Below are 21,597 nucleotides of genomic sequence, written 5' to 3' on the forward strand. Positions count from 1 at the left end.
TAAGCTTAGAACTTCACCCTGTGCACCCTGTGGTAGTTTAACACGAAACAGGTACTTTTGAAAAGACTTTTATTTAGCCAAGTGTGTATACAGCTTGATAGATTTGTCAGCTTACACGATGACAAAGGTACAACAGATAAAAAAAGCTGCTGTTTGCAGTCACACAACATGAAAACAGTTTATTCACCTTAGCAGAAAAGCAGCAGGGTTTTGTACAAGCTTCTCCTTACTTCTTCTTTCTTGAGTAAGAGGCATCAGCATCCTAGAGTGAGAGTACATCCAGTCAGTATTTCCCACCCTGCTTGCTTCAGCATTTAAGTCCCTCACCCAGAATGTTATTTTGCTTGAAATGGCTTGTGACAGTGGGCAGTTACAGTGTGGAAGCAGGAAGTCTTAAGATGCATGTGCCACCTTTATTTTTGTATTTCCTGCTTCTGAAGTACTTGAACATGGGGCTTTGTACCAAGTTCAACTAAACCACAGTAGGAATAAATACTGGTTCTGTTCTGAAAGAACAGAGCCCTGCACCGCACTTTCTTCAGGGACGAAAATGTGAGTGAAGAGCCCCAACAGGCAGGGGTATCACTTAACATACTCCTGGGAGGTGCTCAGATTACATGCCTGATATAAAAAATAGCCACAACCAGGGAGGTGTTTTCAACGGTCTTAAATCCAAGTTGCATTCAATAATTTATCCTAGTGCCTTATCCCTCAGCTCTGCATTAATGGTGAGCTCTGAACGTGCAGCCCACGTGAGGAAGATCAGAGCAAGACGTTCTGACTTGGCTGTGCGCTGCCCATGCTGCAGTAACTCTAAGACAAGCAGGCATGTGGCAATGGAGTCTGGCCTGGCACCAGCTGCTGGGGAAGTGAGGAATGAAAAGGGAAACTGATCCAAAATGCAATCCCAACATTCCCATGGCTAAAGAGTCTAACAGCAGAGTAAAAAAGGCAAATAAGCAAGGAGAAGAGAGGAATAAACCTACTATTCCGCTCTTGAAGTTCTGTATCCTCCTCTTGCCCATTCTGTTCATCAGCCACCAGGCCCAAGTGGGTGCATACTGCCAGAGGTAGCAAACAGCCAGGTAGGGGTGGTCGCTGATCCAAGCCTCCTTTAGGTCATTGGCTGTGCTCACCAGGGTGAGCCGGACACAGCGGTCGGTTGGCATCTTGTGGGACTGATCACCACTGTTCTCTATGGACTGGAGGGGAGAGAGCATGGAGGGATTAGACCTGGATCTCTGTGAGCAACAGGGGGAAAGGAAGGGCTGAGCTCAGTGCCACAGTCACACTCCTCCCAGCTTCTTCACTTGGCACAAGTAGAATAATCCAGCCAGTACAGCAGAGACTGGCTCTGGGAAACCCAGCCCTCATTATCCTCTCGTTTTCATTATATGCTACAAGTTGCTCAGTAACTGGGTTAGCAAATCAGACCATGTTCCCCATTATTTTAAATATTCCTGCCAGCTCTGCTGTGCAAGCAGCCACCTCAAACAAAAGCAAAGCAACAGGCTTATTCAGTGACAGGAGTGTCTTGAAGTCCTGTGCATGCACATCACTTAGTGGACTTAAGCCCTAGCCATGCGAATTCATGTATGTGTCACTCTAGTAATAACAGACTGCTCTAGCAATCTGTTCTTCTGTTTCTCAGAGCAAAAGCAATTCTGATCTAGATTTGGTCTTCTTCCTAGGGCTTTTGCCATGCTGAAATCTGAGGAATTTGTTTTGCAAGCTTTCCAGACTGCTCACAAAGTACATCTTGTCTTTCACAGATGTACAAGTTTTGCAAGCCAAAAAATCCTTTCAGAACTCAATTCAACCATGGATTTCCCCCACCCCTACTCCCCTCACTGGTGGGTTATCCCAAGTTTTAAACTGACTGCACTTAAGACAGATTACATTTTTATGTATCGTAGTAGCCATTTTGCCAGCTATTTTGTTAGGCAAAAAAATTAAATTGCTTATTAAAAGCAACTGTGCAGTTGGAAGGTTTTGCTTTTTCTCCCTAAACAATAACTAAAAGGAAAGGAATGCACGCCCTGCCCAGCTGACTGCAGTGGCTTTGCCAACAGCAGCGTCAACCGAGCAGGGCATGTCAGGAATAGGGCAAACAAAAAGCCACCTGGGCAGGAAGGGCAGTATTCTGCGTACAGAACTGTGTCTAGAAAATCCTGGCTTTTTCCCCTGAACAGCAGCAGTATGGCAATTTTTACCAGACTGGGGTTGTGTGTGTTGGAAGAGAGAAGGCAGAACAGTTCTCCAACTTTATTTTCATTTATACGGACTTGATACCATGAACAATTACAAAACCATACATAGTTCTGCACTGACCAAAGCATTTCTTGGTAAGAAGGTGAGGTCAGTGTATGCTAGGAGGAGATAAAGAAAACCATGGAAGGATGTCCTGGGTTCAGCAGTAGCAGTCATTTCTCTCCTTCTTAGTAGCTGGGGCAGTGCTGTGTTTTTTACTTTCAGCCTGGGAACAGCACTGATAACACCGATGTTTTTAGTTGGTGCTCAGTAATGTTTAGCCTGGCCAAGGACTTTATGATCCTCATCCTCTGCCAGGGAGGAGGGGAAGCCGGGAGGAAGCAGAGACAGGACACCTGACCCAAACTAGCCAAAGAGGTATTCCATACCACAGGATGTCATGCCCGCTATACAAACTGGGGACCATTACCCGGAAGGGCTAGAGCACTGCTCAGGTTGGGCTGGGTATCAGTCAGTGGGTGGTGAGCGGTTGTATTCTCTTCCCTTGTAACTTCCCTTATCATTATTATTGGTGGTAGCAGCAGTGGTTTGTGTTATACCTTAGTTACTGGGCTGTTCTTATCTCAACCCACAAGAGTTACATTCTTTCAATTCTCCTCCCCATCCCTCCAGGAGTGGGGAGAGGAAGCGGGGGGAGTGAGCAAGCGGCTGCGTGGTTCTGTGTTGCTGGCTGGGCTTAAACCACCACAAAGGATCACTGATCCTGCAGCAAAAGTCATGTTTATCTTGAACAGAACTGAGTCCTTACCTTTGCAAGATTCTCTGTAAAGACATTTTGTATAATCTTGGACTGTACAGGCCCTGGACATATGTTGATAATACTGATCTCTGGGTAGTCAGTCAGCTCAGTCCGAAGAGAATTAAAGAAGCCCTAGGAGAAAAGACCAGGATGTAATCCAGCTTTGCCATATTGCCACATGTAGGAAGGCTTAACTGACTATATATTTACACAGTGACTCTATGCTGTAAAGGTAACGGTATTCCATTAAAAGCAATTCCTACTACTTTCTTTGGCCTTTCACATTCAGTGGCTAATATCTGCAATTACAGACACTGATATGTGTCACTGACCTCTCAAATACACAGCAGTTTCTCTGAACTACAACCAGATGCTGCTGTCCCTGTACCGAGCCCAACCCTGGCAGCCTTGGCAGTGGAAGTGCCACCAACTTCAAGAACTACAATATTGTGAAAATTACCTTTTGCAGTTCTGCTCTTTGTGGTGTTTCTATTTTCAATTGTTTCTATTGAGTAAGTGGCACTGGTTCCATGTAATTGGAGGAAAACTTTTCAGCATATTAAGTCAGAGATGCATCCTGATATTTTTAGGAGGTAACTCTATACTGCTGAATACACTGCAGTTTGAAATTTGCATTCACACAGTTATAAATCTTATTGGAATATGCTGCCAGTATATCTAGGTTAAACTATAATTACAAAAGCTGCAAGTATTTCTTTCCTTTAAGCTAACAGGATAAAAGTTTTTTAATCTCTGTAGAAGTTCACATTTAGACAGCAACTATTACAGGGAACGTGACCAGTTCAGGAAGGTGCTTCCTACCAAAGTTGCTGGTCAAGCACTGCAGAGATACGATTCAGCAAATACCACACTGTGTCTTATCCTTGACCTGTGTAATAACACTTCCCTGTTTATTCTAACACAGTTTTTTATCATAAGAGAGTGAGCACAGGCTGATGAACCTCTCCCACTGTGCCAAAAATGTGTAATCTGTACTCCCATAGAGCTCAGGAAGAGGCCTGGCTGACCCAGAGCCCTTCAGAAATTGCAGCACAGGGCTAACATCAGCCAGAAACACTCCTGTGCTGACACACAAGTCATCATCTGGGGCTATACACTAAAGCCAGGCCCCAAGTTGCACACTTGGTGCACACATATAACCAAGAACACAAGTTCTAATTTCCCAGTTGCTGGTGACTAATTCTAGCTTATAGACTGCATACATGTCAGCTTATTTACAGTGTGTATTTAATTTAAAGCTTAAAGTACCTGCAGGCCCTGACTCTATGGTATCAGACCTTCACAGCATGTTATCAAAGCCTAGATATGTGCAAATTCCAGAGGATTAAATGCTAACATTAAGATACGTATGACCAGGAGTCTGCTTCTGGACACATGGGAAAGCATGGGAGATCTGCCAGCCACCCAGCTGTTCTGAATTAAAAACCCAGGCCTTCCCATAGATTGCCTCCTGCACTGAAAGAAAGGAGCTTCCTCCAGTCCTGGTGCACACCTTCAGACATGGCACCAATACGCTGGGCTCTATTCCTGTCTCCAGGCTAACACTACAGCCCTGACCTGCACTACCCACATCCCCTTCATTCCCTGAGGGGTCCTCAGCTCACTTATCTCAGGGAAGCCCCCTTAGCTCCCAAGTCACGGCACAACTTCTGTGACAGGACTGCGCCAGTCCTGCTGAGGAGAACATGACAAGTGTAAAGACACCAGATCCCAAAGGGGAGAAGGAGGCAGCTTGTATCACGAGCATGGCCACATGGGCAAGGGGAGGATGTGGTGGTGGTGGTGCTCCTTGTTCACAAGTGCTTTATATCCTCCTCACCCAGCACTGATGGGAAGCCCAGGCTCTCCTAGAAGCACAGCCTGAACAGTGGCCTATGCAGCTGTCCTCCCTCCTTTAGGCAATCCTTAGTTAATGAGCAGGACTGAGTGAGAGGCTCTCCCAGCCCACAATCCCTTGTCACACCCTGTGGATTTGGGGTGATGAGGAACAGAACTGTGTCCCATTTTACCTGAAGAACACAAACACAAGATGTACTTGTTCCAGTACCTGAAGGGGGCTTACAAGGATGCTGGAGAGGGACTCTTCATTAGGGACTGTAGTGACAGGACAAGGGGCAACAGGTTAAAACTGAAACAGGGGAAGTTTAGATTGGATATAAGCAAGAAATTCTTTACTGTAAGGGTGCTGAGGCACTGGAATGTGTTACTCAGAGAGGTTATGAATGCTCCATCCCTGGCGGTGTTCAAGGCCAGGCTGGATAGACCTTGGGTGACATGGTTTACCATGAAGTGTCCATGCCAACGGCAGGGGGATTGGAACCAGATGATTTTAAGGTCCTTTCCAACCCTAACTACTCTATGATTCTGCTTCCAGGAGCTGAAAGGTTTTATGTCTGGGAATGCTGTGGTAGAAAAGGAAGACAGAAACATCACTTGGTCACTTGTGACAAAGCACTACATCAGCTCACATACTGGCAGGCTTCTGGGATCCATGTTCTACCTAAGAACAGACACCTGCCTGCAGCCCTGAGTAGCCACTAGAGGCACACACTGATGCAGGCAACCTCAGACACCCTCCTGCAGAAGGCACTGGCTGCAGCACACACACTCTCCCAGTAGTCCAAGGGGAGCCCTGCTCACCTGAGCAAGTTGCAAGGTACCAAAAACTGAGCACTGGTTCAGTGAGCTTATGTTATCTCTGGAAATGACCTTCACAGCAGCTGGAGCACACAGGGCTGCCGAGGCTTTTTTCAGAGTGCTGTTTTGAGTTGCGCTGTCAAAAGTCAGTGCAATTTTATTAAAGGGGTGCAAAGCCAGCAAACATGCAACGCATGTAGCTAGAAATCACAGCTAGCTCCTGTTTCTGCTCTGTGGTCATTCTGATATCTTCCCCCCCCCACCATTTCAAGAGGTTTGCATGCCCCTCCTTCCCCTGGGCCTTTCCAGCTTTGTGACCAAATGCTAGGAGATGCTGAAGGCAGCAAGGCTGAGCCAAACTTCTACCGTGCCAGAAACATTCAGAAACAATTCCCTAATGACCAGAAAACAAAGAGAGTAGTGGCTGCTGCTCAGTGCAGTCCATGTGCTTATTAGACAAGATCGTGATTAAGGAGTATTTTGAAGGCCACCATTTCTGATCCACCCCACATGCCTCCAATTACATGAATTGCAACTAGATGAATGGCACATGATCTCCATGAGCATCATCACACCAGGAGAGAAGCCGCACCAGTCACATGCAGACTCCCAAGGTCTCAACTCATGTTCTTACAGCACTTCCAGAACTGAAATAAAGGGTAATTTCATCAATAGAACTTTCATCAAGAATTCCAGTTGGCATGAATCAAAGCACGACTGTATCAAGAACAAACTTTAATTCTTAGCAGAATTCCTTCCTTCTTCCTCCAACTGCCCTTTAAAAGAAATTAAACAACACCCAAAAACCACAACCAAAGCCAAACAAAAGGAAGAAAGAAGGGACTTTTTTCATAAAAGGCATGATTAAGATTGTATAAGATTGCAGCAGTAACTGTGTCAGCTGTGGTGAACTCCAAAGCAAGAATTAAAAAAAACCCCAAAAACATAACAGATGAATTCATGTCAGATAGGCTTGTGTATTTAATAACTGGTGGCCAAAATGCAATCTTCATTTCAGTACGATCTTAGAAGATGGACTGATCCATTCTGGGAAAACGCAACAGGAAAAGCATCACTTTATGCTTTTGTCACGTTTCCCCTACCCTCTCTCTCATTTCTTCTTGGTCATCATCAGAGCTGGGCAATGGGCTTCTGGAGAGACCTCCCATTTCGACAGATTTCCCTTCCCTGAATTTACTGGTGAAGTTTGATATTTAAAAAAAGCTCTCCTAGTTTTTTGGGCTTCCATGCCCACATCCAGCCATGACTCCAGACTGACCAGAGACTCTCAGACAGAGCCTCTCCAAAATCTACTTTGCAAATCACATGTTTTAACACCTGCAACTCTGTACAGCAGAACTGCTCTGAAAGAAAAACAAGAAAGGAAGCTTGGGGTCTGGCCTGGTTACTGAGCAGGGCTAGAAACTACCAACGAGACAAGCAGTTCAGTTAGCTTATTTTAATTAAGCCAGAAACTCTCTCTTTAAAGCTTTGCCCATATTTTCCACCTTAACAAGAGATTCAGAGTTCTGAGTTGTTTTGGGTTTTTTTAAAGCAACGTGAATTCCTTGTGCTCTGCAACTAATGAGCCATGCTTAAACCAGCCCCACCACACCCAAAAGATAATTCAACCGGAAGGAGCATAAGGGGAATTCATGCTTCTGCTCCTTGCTTTCTTCTAATTTAAATCTACGAGACTTAACCCAAAAGTTGGCCTCTAATGGGCAATTTCACCACAGGCACTCAAGTGTAGCGCAGTAGATCTCTCTCCCCATCACTAACTGAAAACTGTTTATTACCAGACACCTGTCACTGTCTTGTACATCTTCATTCTTCCAAGTGACTGGTGGCTTTGCAGTGTCAGCCACTTGTTACATTTTTATTGCTGTTAGACAAACCATCAAAGACCATTGATCCCGTAGCTTAAGCAATGTTATTTACTCAGATTACGTGCTCAAACCCAGCAGGAAGTAAAAAGGTGCTGTTTTTTCAAACCTGAGCACAGCGAAAGTTTATTTTACTGAGATCAAAACGTACATAAGCCAGAAATCAAACAGTGATGAAAGACACATCTGAACAAATCTGCTGTTTAAATAAGCCATTCCTCTGTGACGCAGGCAGTCTTTTTCCCTCAGATACTTTTTTGAGCTCTTCAATGTTTCTCTGCACAAGTGAGACTCCTGTCAAAAACTCTCTCCAAGCAGTACTGAAAGTTAAGTGTTATGCACAGGATAACTCCCTAAGAGGCAATGAGCTGCTGGTTCTTCACACCACAGCAAGATTCAGAACTGTTGGGAAGACTCGTTCAGATGTTCCCCACCAGATCAAGAATTCTAATCTCTGAATAGTCTGCTTTACCACTCACCGTTCTCGCTTTACTGTCCTAAAGACTGACAGTAGTCTTAAAACTCTCACCAGTGAGATTTCCTTCTCCCTAACTGAATTAAGATGAGAACATTAGGGTTTCTAGATGCAACAGTTTAATCCACAGATACGGGTATTCCTTCATCTGAAAGCCAGAGGCTAAGGTCTTGACTTTCTCATTGGGATTTAACTATGTAGTGGTTAAGAACCAAGATGACATTTGAATTTTAGTTAGTAAAATAAATTTACACTGGGAGCAGACATATTTCACATTTCAGAGCAAATAAATCCCAAACAACTTTCAAAACCTGAAGAAATCACATAATGCTGTGTGCAATTACACGTGACACTTCTGTTCTCTCTGCAGAATGAAGTCCTTTGCTATGGCACTGACCTGTGCTGGGTCTGTTACACAAGATTTAGTTAACCTCAGAAATTTAACTTACCTGCAGAGCATGCTTGCTGGCACAGTACCCAGAGGCAAGGGGAGCTCCCATGATACCCATCACACTGCTCACAGTAACAATCTTTCCTTTTTTCCTTTGGATCATGTGATTCAGGACATGTTTTGTTAAGGAGATTGTACCCAGGTAGTTGAGCTCTATTATGGCACTGTAGACATCCAGGTTTGTATCAACAAACAAGGAGCGCTGGGAACGTCCACCGTTGTTGACCAAAACATCAATCTCAGGAAAGATACAATGATAAATTAATACAACACATCTCCTTTAATACCTGTGCTTTCTCAAGCGATTGTTAAGTGGCTGTTCCCTTCCCTCTGGTGTCACCTCTACCATATGCCAGTATGAGGTATCAGCTGCTGAAGAAGTTTCAGCAGTTGCTCCCCCCCCCAACTAGATGTCCCCTTTGAATTGAAGCCTGGCTCATTTTGGGCTGAGTCAACACACCAGGAATACAGTGTTTGATGCCAAACAAGGCTAATTCCTAGTACTGGCAGCTGAAAACTTGTTTTCCATACAACATTTTTTTAACCTTACTGCACTGCAGCAAATAACACTTAATATTTGGGTCCTGCAAGGTGACCTCTGAAAAGTTTCGTCCAAAAGCAGAAACCAACTAAAGTAAAGAACAGAAGAAACAAATCTGGTGCCACTAATTTCACAGTGGAATCAAGTGATCTAAAGGCTTAGCTTGACGTTTTGTACATTTATTTTTTTTTAATACTGGCTAGATCTGACTGCTACTGCCTTAACTCTGCACTCTGAACTAAGCAGTCAAGAAAACTCTGCAGCAAAGAAGGCAAACAGCTGTGCCTGACAACCAGTTTTGTTCCCCATGGTTCCAAGCCCAAATTACATGCCTTACTGAAATTACAAAATAAATGTTCTGACTTCCCAACACAATTTTAAGCTCTAAATTGCTCCAGAGATTCAGTGACATCAAGCGAGTTTTTAGTTCTTGGCAATGACGCAGTGTTTATTTGTTCATTGCTGCACCTCTGCAAAGTCTGTTGAAACCCATAAATGAGCAACAGAAGGGATGAAAATTCAGGTACTTTTTGGCAAGTGAATTTACCATATGACAGAAGTGAAACATGATCATAAATGAAAGCATAGGGGAAAAAAAGAAGTTTAACCCCAAAAGCACACCTTACCTTGCCAAAATGCTTAAGAACACTGTTGGTTGCAGCTTCATGAGAGCTTCTATCAGTCAAGTCAAGACGCAGAACAAGGATATCTTTTTCATCCAAGCTGCTAATCTCTAAAAACAAACAAAGTAAATGGGAACCAGTAAGACTACTAATGTAACAACTGTGGAAAATGCAGTGTGCTTTTAAACACTAAATTTTCCCTAAAAAGAACCCAAGAAACTATAACATTGAGTTGGAAATAAAATGCCTGCTTTGTTTTCATTTTGATCTCCACATAGAATTCATTTTTAATCTGTTCCTACCAAGTCTTTTGTTTCTCACCATTATGTTTTTGCTTCCGAAAAGCTTGACCTTGTGCAGCTTTTCACTCAATTCTCCAAATAAATTACAATTTTTGGGAGCAACATGTAACTGAAATTTTTCACTGAGACATTCAGAAGCATGATGTATTGGCAGCCTTGGCACTTAGCCTGTATGTTAGCTGGTCAAGTGTGTATGAGTAGCTACGAGGCAGAGTCCAGAGAAGTTAGACCGTTGAAGAGTTACTGGAGGAGGTAGAAGGAGAAGGGTTTTGTTTAACTGACAGCTTTCAATATGCCCATCTCCTGAAATAAAAGTCAGCTGTCAGCAAGCCTCCACGTTAAGAGTTTTAACCACTGTCCCTTCAGAACAACTGACCTTTTCCACAGAAAATATTTCCTGAGCGATGATGTGTGACCCTGGGGTTTTGGGGAGATGACTCACAAAAATAAAATCTTTAAGGTTTATCTTTGCAGGGCTTTTTTAACCACGTTTAACAGGATTCTTTTTTTCTACATTTTTAATGTTAGCTTGATAGTGCTGCTTTTGTTTCTAAATTGATTCCTATCCACAACTAAAGTGTACCTACTCCCCTTTAACCAGCTGCTCTCCTTAGTGAGCCAAGGGCTCTGACTTTTTGATTACTACTTCTCACATACACAGGTAAGGTTGAACTTTACAGTGATGTACAAATACGAAGATTAGTTAAATCTGTTAGTTGCTTCTGTTCAAAGGTCATTAGTATTTAGGCTATTAGTTAAAATAAAACCATCTGTCTGGCTTAAAGCGGCCAGTATTTCCACTTACTGCTCCCTCCAACCATTCCATGTTCATCTTCCCCTTGATTTCTTCTAGAAATACACCACTAAAATCCATGTAGTTTAACCCTGTCTCTGGGAGACACAACTCTACCTCATGCTCCCTCAAGCAGATTTGCACAGTTAAAACCTACTGAAATAAGGCCTTGGGTGATATGGTTTAGAGCGAGGTGTCCCTGCCCATGGCAGGGGGGTTGGAACTTGATGATCTTAAGGTCCTTTCCAACCCTAACTATTCTATGATTCTAAGGCATGTTTCTGCTGTGGATTAACAAGACCACATAACTCTGCCAAGAAAGTTATACAGGCAGGGGAGAAAAGAGCAAAGGAAGAGACAGAGATGGCTGATAAGGAATGAAATGCTCTTTTACATGATGTAAGAAACTTCCAGAAATATCAAACCAGAACAGTTCTTTTGGAGCAGTCTCCAGTCCAATGACTTCCATCCCAAACACACTCAGACTTGTACATCTCTATCACTTCCCCCTAGTTCTTGTCTAGGGTGAGGAATCTTTGCTCTAGTCATTCCTCACAGGCAGCTTTTACAAAAATTCTGACATTCTTGTTATCCTTTTTCTATACTTGCACTCATCCTGTTTTTAATCTGGCAGATGACCTGAACTGTCCAGTGTTGAAGGCACATGCATGTTCCAATTTATACACTGTCAAAATTATCTTAGAATCATAGAATAGTATAGTTAGGGTTGGAAAGGACCTTAAGATCATCAAGTTCCAACCCCCCTGCCATGGGCAGGGACACCTCACATTAACCATATCACCCAAGGCCTCATCCAACCTGGTCCAACCTGGTCTGGAAATCTTCTCCTTTCCTTTTACCCCTAGTATTCCACTTCCTTTTCTGCCTGTTATCAAACCAATGTTTTTAAGGGACCAATTACAATAACCCAGAAAAACACTTGCTTCCAGACCTTAATTTATAGTTCATCATTTCACACAAATGCTAACATACTTCAGCAAACACCCTTTAGTGATGTGTTTCAGCTGCAGTGTCAGTTGCACACAGCCACCAGCTCTCAGGTGCAACATACTTGAAACTGAGCTCTCAAAGCTCATCTACCCAGAACAATGGCCACTTTCACTCAGCTGTGTAACAGCTTTATGTTTTCTGGAGGTCCTTTAAAGTCTCCTTACATAGCAGTTCTACACTACATGGCTTCTGGTTGGGATCAAACTGCCCAGCCACCAAGCAGCAGGTCTTCTGATATTCTATTAAAGCAATTAAGGGCTGCCTCTTCCCTGCTTACAGTCCATTAAGTTCTGGTTACTTTTTAACTAAAACATGATTATAATCACCCAAAGCCAACTTGTTTTTCAAAGGCTGTGTAAGTAATGTTGACTTAGAATAGTATTTTGTTACAACATCGTGTACACCTCCTTCCCCCAGGATCCCCTAGAGGTTTACAGATTAGCAACCTGCATGTTAATTGAAGTTAGCAGTTTCTTGTAACATGTATTTCTTAGCATAGGGCCTTTATTTTCCAGCTCTTCAGCACTTCTTTTATTTCTATCTCATATAGTGCCCTTTAATAGATCATGAGCTTTCAGCAGAGGCTGAACAACATAACCTGCTGAGGTCCATTCCAACCTCAATTACTACGTAATTCCACAATCTACAGACTGTCATTAATTGGGCCTATCCATATTTAAATCCTATTTGAGCTTTGTCAAACCAAGAAACATCTCTCCCACCTACTTTTTTTACTTTTTAGGGCTTTTGAAAGAAAACAGCCTCCACCATTACTGGTGAAATTCAACTCATGCTGCAGACAGGCACTGGGGGAAACAGAGAAGCCACCTGCAGGAACCATGCAAACTACACAAGCTGTTTCCTCTCCCTCCTGCAGAAGTGCAATTAAGTGTTAAGTTGGCATACGCATGACTCAACAGGTATTACCATAGCTTTTACGATACGTTCCTTCTCTCTCATTCAGCTTTTAAGCAGTGCAGAATGCATAAACATGTATCACAGGGTGGTGTCTCTAAATTTTGACCAAGATATATGTGCTGGTTTCTGACATTAATACAAAAATCCCCTAGTTACATTGCTGCTGTGTACAGCGTATACAGCAGGCATGTTAAAGCCCATTAGCTCAAATTATGCCTTATAATTCAGCCAAATTCAAATTGATGTTACATGCTGCAACTCAATCTTAATCCATCCTGCACTACTTAAACCTTACAGAATACTCCTGAACTCGGTTGCAAAAAGAAAACATGCAGGTGGAAGCAGACACAAGCCACCCAGGAAGCACATGGACCCACTGCCCAAACATGCAGGGATGGGATCAGGAAGATCAATTTTCAGAGCTGAAACTGGTGAGGAATGTGAAAGGCAACAAGGACTTGTAGGTACAGCACCAACAAAAGGAAGACAGGAGAGGGAGGTCATTACTGAATAGGGATGGTGAGGAAGTGACAAGGGGCACAGAAAAACATGAGGTACTCATTCTCTTCTTTGCCTTAGTTTTCACTGGCAAAATCTCTCAGGTCTCCTGCACTCCTGAGGCTAAGACTCTGGGGGAAAGAAATACTACCAATGTCAGAGGAAGACCAAGTTAGGGACAAACAGCACATACACATCCAAGATTCAAAAGAGCTGACCAACATCACTCATCTTTGGAAGGTATTTGGTAAGTCAAGTAGCTCCCCATTAACTGGAGATAGCCAAGTGTCACACAGCCATTACACAGCCTAACCTCAATCCTTGGCAAAATTATGTGACAATTCCTCCTGAAAGCAATTTCCAAGTACATGAAGGACAAGAAGGTGAATGGGAAAAGCCAGCATAGATTTAGCATGAATATATAATGCCTGACCAACTTAACTGCTTTATGTGATGACTGGCTCTGAGGACAATAGGAGAGCAGTGGAGGTTCTTCACCTTGACTAAGTAGCTTTCTACGTTGTCTTCCACAACATCCTGGAAGCTATACTGGGGAAATATCAGAGTTCTAGGTGAGTGGATTACAATGCCAGTGAAAAAAAGGCTGGATCACCAGAGAAAAAAAATAGTAACCAACCATTCAAAGTCTAACTAGTGGCCAGTGTTATCCCTCCATGACCAGTATCTTAACGTCTTGATTAACGACCCAGAAGATGGAACAAAACATAGGTTTTCAAACTTTCAGTTAATATCAAGTTCAAAGGAGCAGTTGCTGTGCTAGAAGGTACGACCGTCATTTCAGGGGTGTTTTAACAAGCTGCAAGAATGGTCTGACAAACCTCATTAAGCTCAGTAAGTCAAATCCAAATTTCACACCTGGGACAGAGTAATGCTATGCAGTACTTCAGGCCAATGCACAAATGGCTACCTACCAACTCTCCAAACAAGACCTAATGTCCAGATAGAAGGACAACAGCAAGTTGAGTGTAATTCAGCAATTAGCTCTGGCAATTATAGATGTTAGTGAGCTGCACAAGCGAGAGCAGATTGAGGGAGGTGATTTTTAAGTGCCTCTACATAGTGTTCTAAGACTGCATCTAGAGTATTGCATGGAATTTTGGACACCACTAGCTCAAGACAAATACTGATAAACTGGAGATAGCATAGGGGGCCACCAAAATGGCTTGGGGGGGCTACTGCACACAATAATCAAAGAAAGAGGGGTTGAAACTGGGTTTACACAGTCTTGAGAAGGGTAAGAGGGGAAGTGGCCTCAATTACTCCCTTCCACTACTTAAAGGCTGGCTACAGAAAATGTTCATGCTTCTATGTCACTGAAGAGTTTCAATATAGCTAATCTGACCTATAGTTACAGTCCAGTAGCATATACTTGCAAAACACATGGCTACATAAGACTTTAAAGACAGTATATACCACAGCTAACACATTTCACAGGGTCACTTAAAAGTCGGCGGAGGCAGAAATCATCTTCGATAAACTGGTTCACATGTATTTAGATACTATTTCTGAGTATTCCTTAGCACATTGCACTCTCATACAAGTGTTGTCTAAAAATGCATAGCCAGAATTATGACTCCTGCCAGCCTATCTAGTGTTTTTTTTGCTATGTCAAAACCAGCCACAGGCACAGAAGTAGTTGTGTACTTCTACTGACCACTCAACATTGCACCATATAACATTGGAATTTTGCTCTGACAAGCTACCACTTAACCACATGATAGAGAACTACTTGAGTGAGCTTTTTAAGCATCAGGAAATAGAACTAAGGTACTGTATGGTTTTGAAAGCTCCCTGACAGATTTTTGAAGTATGCCAACTTTTAGATTTCTAGAAATGCTGAGATACTAACCCAAGACAAACACTTCATTATTCACTAGCATACATTCCAAGCAGACTGTGGACATTCTATTAACATTACCAGGAATGAACTGTGATAATACAGTATAAAACACTGCATACTGAACTATGGAGGATAAATTGAGAAAGGTATGTTAATCATGTTCAAAACCTCTGCTTATCAGCATGAATTAACTATCTCCTTCACTGTTGAGCAAAAAAAAACAGAAAGGAAAAAGAGAGATAGGAGAAATGAAAGCCTACTGACTCCGTAGGCACATGAAAGATAACTGGAATAGTTTAACATTCTGCTTTACATTTGTTCCTCTTGATCTACAGGAGATCTTTTCTTGTACTTGCTCAGAGCAACTATTTCTGACCATTTTTATGAATTCCTTCTCCAAAAAGGAAAGTCAGTTGCCAGTCTGCCTGTAACAGACACAAACATGAAGAAAGAAGACTTCTTAGCAGCATGCAGCCATATGGCTTGGTTCTTAATAGGATGATACCCATGAGACTTTCCTCCATTCCCCATAGTATTTATTCCTTCTCTTAATCTAGTATCTTACAAGACCATTTGCAAATGATCATGAGATATTTAGGTAACACTGGCTTATGAAGGAACTCATAATGCAAGGCTATACAAGGGCTTCTCACTTACAAAAAGATGTACAGTGCATGTACAGTGAAGCTATGTCTAAAGTTTACTTTCACCATGAAATTCATTCCTGCAATATGTGGGTTAGTATCTCTGCAGCTACTTCATCACAGCAAGAAAAAAACTGCTCACATGAAGTAGCAAGCTGTACTTACGAAGGCATTTCTTCTTCACTCTTTCCAGCTCATCCTCTCTTCTTGCTGAGATGGCAAGCAAGGCTCCTATCTTTGATAGCTGGTAAGCCAGTTCTTCTCCTATTCCACTCGAAGCTCCTGTCACCCAGACAACCTTTCCACGCAGCTCATTTTCTATCAAAAGAATCAAGACAACACTTCACACACTGCCAATGCTAGAAGAAACACAAAGTCATTGCAGGGGTATAATCTAATGTTTTTAAGAAATATGTTTTTCTGGAGGGCCTATTACAAAATCCTGGCTTCTTCATGTTTTGGTCACACGTAGTTGTGAAATTGTTCAGAGCTGTTCTGTTGTCATTTGAACTTTGTTCCAAGGTTAACCTGAATAAACACTGCTTACTGACCTGATAGTAGCACGGCATTTTTGCAAGCCATCCATACACAGCATTTTCACTAACCTCATCAAGAAGAGCTTCAGAGGAAAAGGGACAAAAAAATTTTCCCAACAATGTGCTACCTCAAAAATGTTCCCAAGTAATTGCCAACAGAATAGAACTCTCTGAACAAAGACAATTAACCATAACAAACCAAAAGGGTGTTCATCCACTTTGGTTTGTATCTGATGCAGGTTAGTTCTCACATTGGACAGAATACAGTACGCTGAGTTCCCAAGGTGTAAACTCTTGTGTGAATTTTCCATGTACTCATAGTCTCTGCTCAGGCATGCTTTTTCAACTCGTAGTAAAAATTACTCCTTCTACTCCTCTGCTTAAATGCCTGTTCCCCTTGTTTGCAGTCTTCCCCACTTACTGATACACCTGGGGACTGTGAAGAGGCTTAGCTTTCCAGACACACATCCAAAATAATCAAATACAACAGATGCCTGAAAAACACCCATTTAATTCTAGAAAGTGATTTAAGGATTTGTGGATGCCCCATTCCTGGAAGTGGCCAAAACAGGGCTTTTGATAACCTGGTCTAGTGGAAGGTGTTCCTGTCTGTGGCAGGAGAGTTGGAACTATATGATCCTTAATGTCCCTTCCAACCCAAACCATTTGATGATTCTATGATGAATGATCACTAATATCAGAGCACTTTCCAGAACACATCATTGCCTAACACCTGTATGTGTTCAAGATTAGTGAATGCTAGTTTTACTGAAAATCTGACTCAAATACTCAGAGCACTGACAGGAGCTCTTCCTTCTATTTTTCAAGTTTGTAGAGAAGAGCATTCCAACAATATTATACCAAGAAAGTTTTCATGGTGTAATTCAAACAGCAGAGCCAAATACAGTTTCTGAGAATTAAAGCCAGCTCTATTCTAAAAAAAGGCCAGAACAGCGCTTCTCAGCTCACTGAAATTTACCCACTCTTTTAAGTTAGCAGAAGTACTTCTTTTTCACTGCAACCACAGGCTGGAAGTGCTTTTACTTCCTGCTTACTTCAGTAATCAGTTCCTGGTTCTCTCTACACTACAGCGTGTTTCAAATTTCTACTTTCAGAGTCTTAATGACACAAATCCCATGAAGAGACCAGCACCAAAATGTTCGACCCTTCTGACAAGAGCAGAGAGCATTTAAGACTATCAGATCTCTGCTGGAGTTTGTGGGACTGACAGTGAGTACCGTTCACCTTTTTTTAAGCTGACTGTATTTTAGCCAAAGAAAAACCCCTCCTAAAACCAAGCTTTGATGGTTTGGGGTTCTTTTTTTTTTTCTTTTCTTTTTTTTTTTTTTTCCCAAAAACAGTAACAAAAACAACAATCACTTTCTAAGCGAGAGATGTATTCTAAGGTTATGAACTTGCGAAGTGGAAAGGGGTGTTGCTGAAGTAGGAATGATCAAAGTATTATTCATTATACCAAGCAGCTGCTGTCTGTAAATCCTATTCACACTCATTCCTACAGCTTTATTCCAATACATTACAAATTCATCAAATTAACCACAAGAAACATGAGGGCTCATCTCTCCTGTTACTTTTTTGGCAGAAAACCCATGTAGACAAAACACTACATGAACAAAACAACACATGACATACTTTGAACCCTTCTCACCACACTCATCTATCTCCTCTTGCTACTGAAAACAAATCTGCTTCCCTCTACCACTTAGTTTCACTTTCACTGTTCCCAACCTGTCTTGGGCAGCTTCATTGCAGTTATTCAGGATCTTGTTCTATGGGCAGAATAATTAACTGAGATAAGGAAAGTTTTCCACTGATTCCCCAGCGCTGACACTTACTAAGCACTGAGTTACTGGGAGTTAACATAACGGAAAAACTAGCTCAAATGCCAATGTAGAACAAGTATCAAACCACCAGCTTGCTCCACAATTAAGGTCCTGTTGCTACTGGAAATAAGTTTTAAAATTAACCTTGACAAATTAAAGAATAAAAACATATTATATTAACCATCAACTACTGGGTTACAAGGTATAGCACACGAGAGGCTGAACAGAGTAGTACCGCAAGTAATCCAGGAAATGCTTTTGTAGCTCTATTTAGGGTTCTTTCCCAACATTTTATAGCTCCTGTAGCACAAGGTTGCCATGTCCTTTTCAGTTATGAAAAAACTTGGGGTGGGGAGGTTTAAAGGAGAACATCCTCCCTGCAGGCCTAAAGAATCATACCATTATTCCCAGCTTTAGGAGCTGCCTTTCAGATATGTAGGCTTTCACAGATAAAAGGATCCTCCTTGTCCTGATACTATTACTCTGCTTGTGAAAAACACACCGTTTAGAGTGACTGCTGTTCAGGTAATGAAATACACAACCCACCAGGAAAGTTACCCAGCACCCAGAAACCCTTGCCTCCTGTCCACACAAGTATTTAGAAGATGGGAAGCAATACAGCACCTGCCAGTGATAAAATCCAGAACTGAATTCTCCTTCTAGAAATGAAGGATTGAAATAAAACTAGTCTAACCTGTATTAAGACCTTTCTCCATAATTACAGTTTACAGCACAAGAGACAGAATCACAGAACCACAGAATGGTTTGGGTTGGGAGGGACCTTAAAGCTCATCCAGTTCCAATGCCCCTGCCATGGGCAGGGACACCTTCCACTAGACCAGGTTGCTCAAAGCCCCATCCGACCTGGCCTTGAACACTGCCAGGGATGGGGCAGCCACAGCTTCTATGGGCAACCTCTGCCAGTGTCTCACCACCCTCACAGTAAAAAGCTTCTTTCTTACATGTAATCTAAATCTATCCTCTTTCAATTTAAAGCCATTACCCCTCACCCTGTTGTCCAAAAAACAGATTTATGCCCAGCATGCAGTAAACCAATTCCACACGCTCAGGAGAGATACTGTTTATCCATGCCTGAGTGTGGACTGTTCCACAGATCAAGCACACCAGCGCTGGCTTTCTTCTGTATATTTATACACAAAAGATACAACAAAAGGTAGTACATTCCCAGTTACAGTGACTGTTTCTAATCCACATATAATCTTAGTATTTGCTGTGATATTTCTAGTTCCTACACATGCTCAGGGAAGGGTCTCCACCTGGGCCAGGAGTTTTTTGAGCTGTGGCCATGATTTTTAGTATTATAATGAAGACAGGTCACTGTTGGACAATTCAAAATGTTAGTTCTCTTGTCAAATTAGTTAATTGAATGGTCACTTTGGATGTTATCCTTTGATCCCTCAAACATAAAGAGAATCTGGAGAGGCCCGTAAATTCCTTATTGTTTTAAGAGGGTCACTTGGTTGTAGGCACCAACAGCAGGTGCACAATAGTGCAAGCAATATACCTTACTACTATCACTACAGGCCCTTATCAGCCCTTCCTTCAACACTGTCCCTCAGTCACGTGCCCAACCAAACAGCCTCCGTTCCTCCGCAGGCTCACGCCAGAGCTGGATATCTGCCCAGGAACAGTACAAAACAAGCCTTTTTGGGCAAAACAAACGAGCCCTCCCCATAAAGCTGCTGGAGCTCACTACTCTCTCAAGCTGCTTTTAGAACTGCTTTACTGGCATGATAAGCACCACACACCTTGCTGGGTAAGGACAGGAAAACTATGCTTTGGGGTTATTTCTACAGACGAGCCTTCGGCCAGCTGCTGAGAATTGGTTCTACTGAGCCTGAGGCGACTCCATCGCCACCGCTGAGGTCCCCTCTTCTCCCCTCCCCGCACGCCGCCATCCCCTCTCCCCTCACGGGTCACCACAGACCCACCACCGCACCCCACCCAGGGCCACCGCCACGCTCCCGGCGGCTGCGGGCGGGCGGCTTTACCTGGCTTCTTGCCCCGCCACTCGGCCCACAGCAACGTGAGGTCGCCATCGGCCCGCAGCCAGCGTAGCACCTGCACAAGCAGGACCAGGAGCGCGCCGCCCGCGAGCGCCAGGCACAAAGCGCAGCCCCACGCCATGGCCGACACCCCCGACCTGCCCGCGGGGCTCCTTTATCAGGGCCGCGGCGCGGAGGGAGCCGCCCCGCTGCCTGGAGCCAGCGCCTGCCCCACGGCAGCGCCGGCCCCTTCCCCGCCTCTCCGTTCCCCTTCCACCCCCTTTCCCCGCCTGGCAGGGAAGACAGCCCCGCTGACCGTGCGGTGTCCAGGCCGAGGCGGCCAGTTCTGGCGGGGCTGGAGCAGTCAAGGCTGCAGGGGAGAGGCCACGCATGTGACAGGGGTGAAGGTCGTTTTCGGAGTTAGGGCGCTCTGATATTCCCTGGACGTGGACCCGAGGGGAGGGGAGGGTTGCGCGGCCTTTCTCTGCTTGTAAACAACGCTGGCCGCTGCATGGCTCATGTTAAGAGATCAAAAGCCAGTGCCGGCCTTACTGAGGAAAGCTTCACGGCTGACCCTTGGGTACTGCACGGATTTTGGTCACCCCGGAGCTCCGCGGCGGCACCCAGCATAGCTGCAGCACCCCCGGCCCCGGGCACAGGCCATGTGCATCTCTTCTGCAGCGTGGAGCTCTTCCCAGCCCGTGTTCCTGCAGCAGTCCTGCCCTTGGACATGCCTCCCATGGCACCGCCTGCAGAGGCACACCCGGTTCGCACACCCGGTTCTCACACCCGCTCTGGCCAGCGTTTCAGACACTGACTTTAAACCCTGGGCTCCAAAATTCGTGGTGCTGGAAACCCACAAGTGCTAAAAAAAACTCCAGGGACTGCGGCGTTTATGGGCATCACATCACTCTCACCTACAGCTCTTCACCACTGCATTGCTAGTGTTTATGTGCAGACAAGAAAAACTCTTCCTATTACCTGAATTCCTATTACCTGTCTTTCACATCAAAGGGTACAAATATAAAAGGGAGCCCATAATAATTCCTGCCTCTTTGCCAGGCACTCGACAGAAGTGCATGCAGACCTTATGTAGAATACACTTATATTAGATACTAGAAAAAGTTCTTCCCTGTAAGGGTGATGAGACACTGGCACAGGTTGCCCAGAGAAGCTGTGGCTGCCCCATCCCTGGCAGTGTTCAGGGCCAGGTTGGACGAGGCTTGTAGCAACCTGGTCTAGTGGAAGGTGTCCCTGCCCATGGCAGGGGGTTGGAACTGGATGAGCTTTAAGGTCCCTTCCAACCCAAACCATTCTATAGTTCTACCAAATGAGTACATTTTCAGAGATGGAAGTGTGAAGTGCTTCCTCTTTGTTCACAAGGGGGCCTCAGATGACTTGATGCCAGCTGTGGTAATAATACTGCAGGGGCATGAGTATGAATATTTTTCACAGTACCACCATGTGATTTCTTTGATCTATGATAGAGTAAATAAAGCTCCAGAGCAATTACCTGAGATATTTCAGTGTCTGTGTAAAATAG

The 21,597-nt window shown here is 43.7% G+C and overlaps 1 protein-coding gene across 1 annotated transcript; it reads right to left on the minus strand.

The window, feature by feature from the left end:
- Positions 1-55: 55 nt before the first annotated feature.
- On the minus strand, positions 56-20,252 carry DHRS7 (dehydrogenase/reductase 7). The gene is made up of 7 exons (XM_061376195.1): positions 20,061-20,252; positions 15,837-15,989; positions 9,648-9,754; positions 8,479-8,718; positions 3,020-3,142; positions 987-1,202; positions 56-262 (listed from the first exon to the last, which is right to left on the minus strand). The coding sequence occupies exons 1-7, from the start codon at positions 20,194-20,196 to the stop codon at positions 227-229; spliced, it is 1,011 nt and encodes a 336-aa protein (XP_061232179.1). The 5' UTR covers positions 20,197-20,252; the 3' UTR covers positions 56-226.
- Positions 20,253-21,597: the final 1,345 nt, after the last annotated feature.

Source organism: Neopsephotus bourkii, unplaced genomic scaffold (genome assembly GCF_033783945.1).
Source record: "Neopsephotus bourkii isolate Nb327-2 ecotype Australia unplaced genomic scaffold, CSIRO-AGI_Nbou_v1 NB_1707, whole genome shotgun sequence".
In the NCBI taxonomy this organism is placed as follows: domain Eukaryota; kingdom Metazoa; phylum Chordata; class Aves; order Psittaciformes; family Psittacidae; genus Neopsephotus; species Neopsephotus bourkii.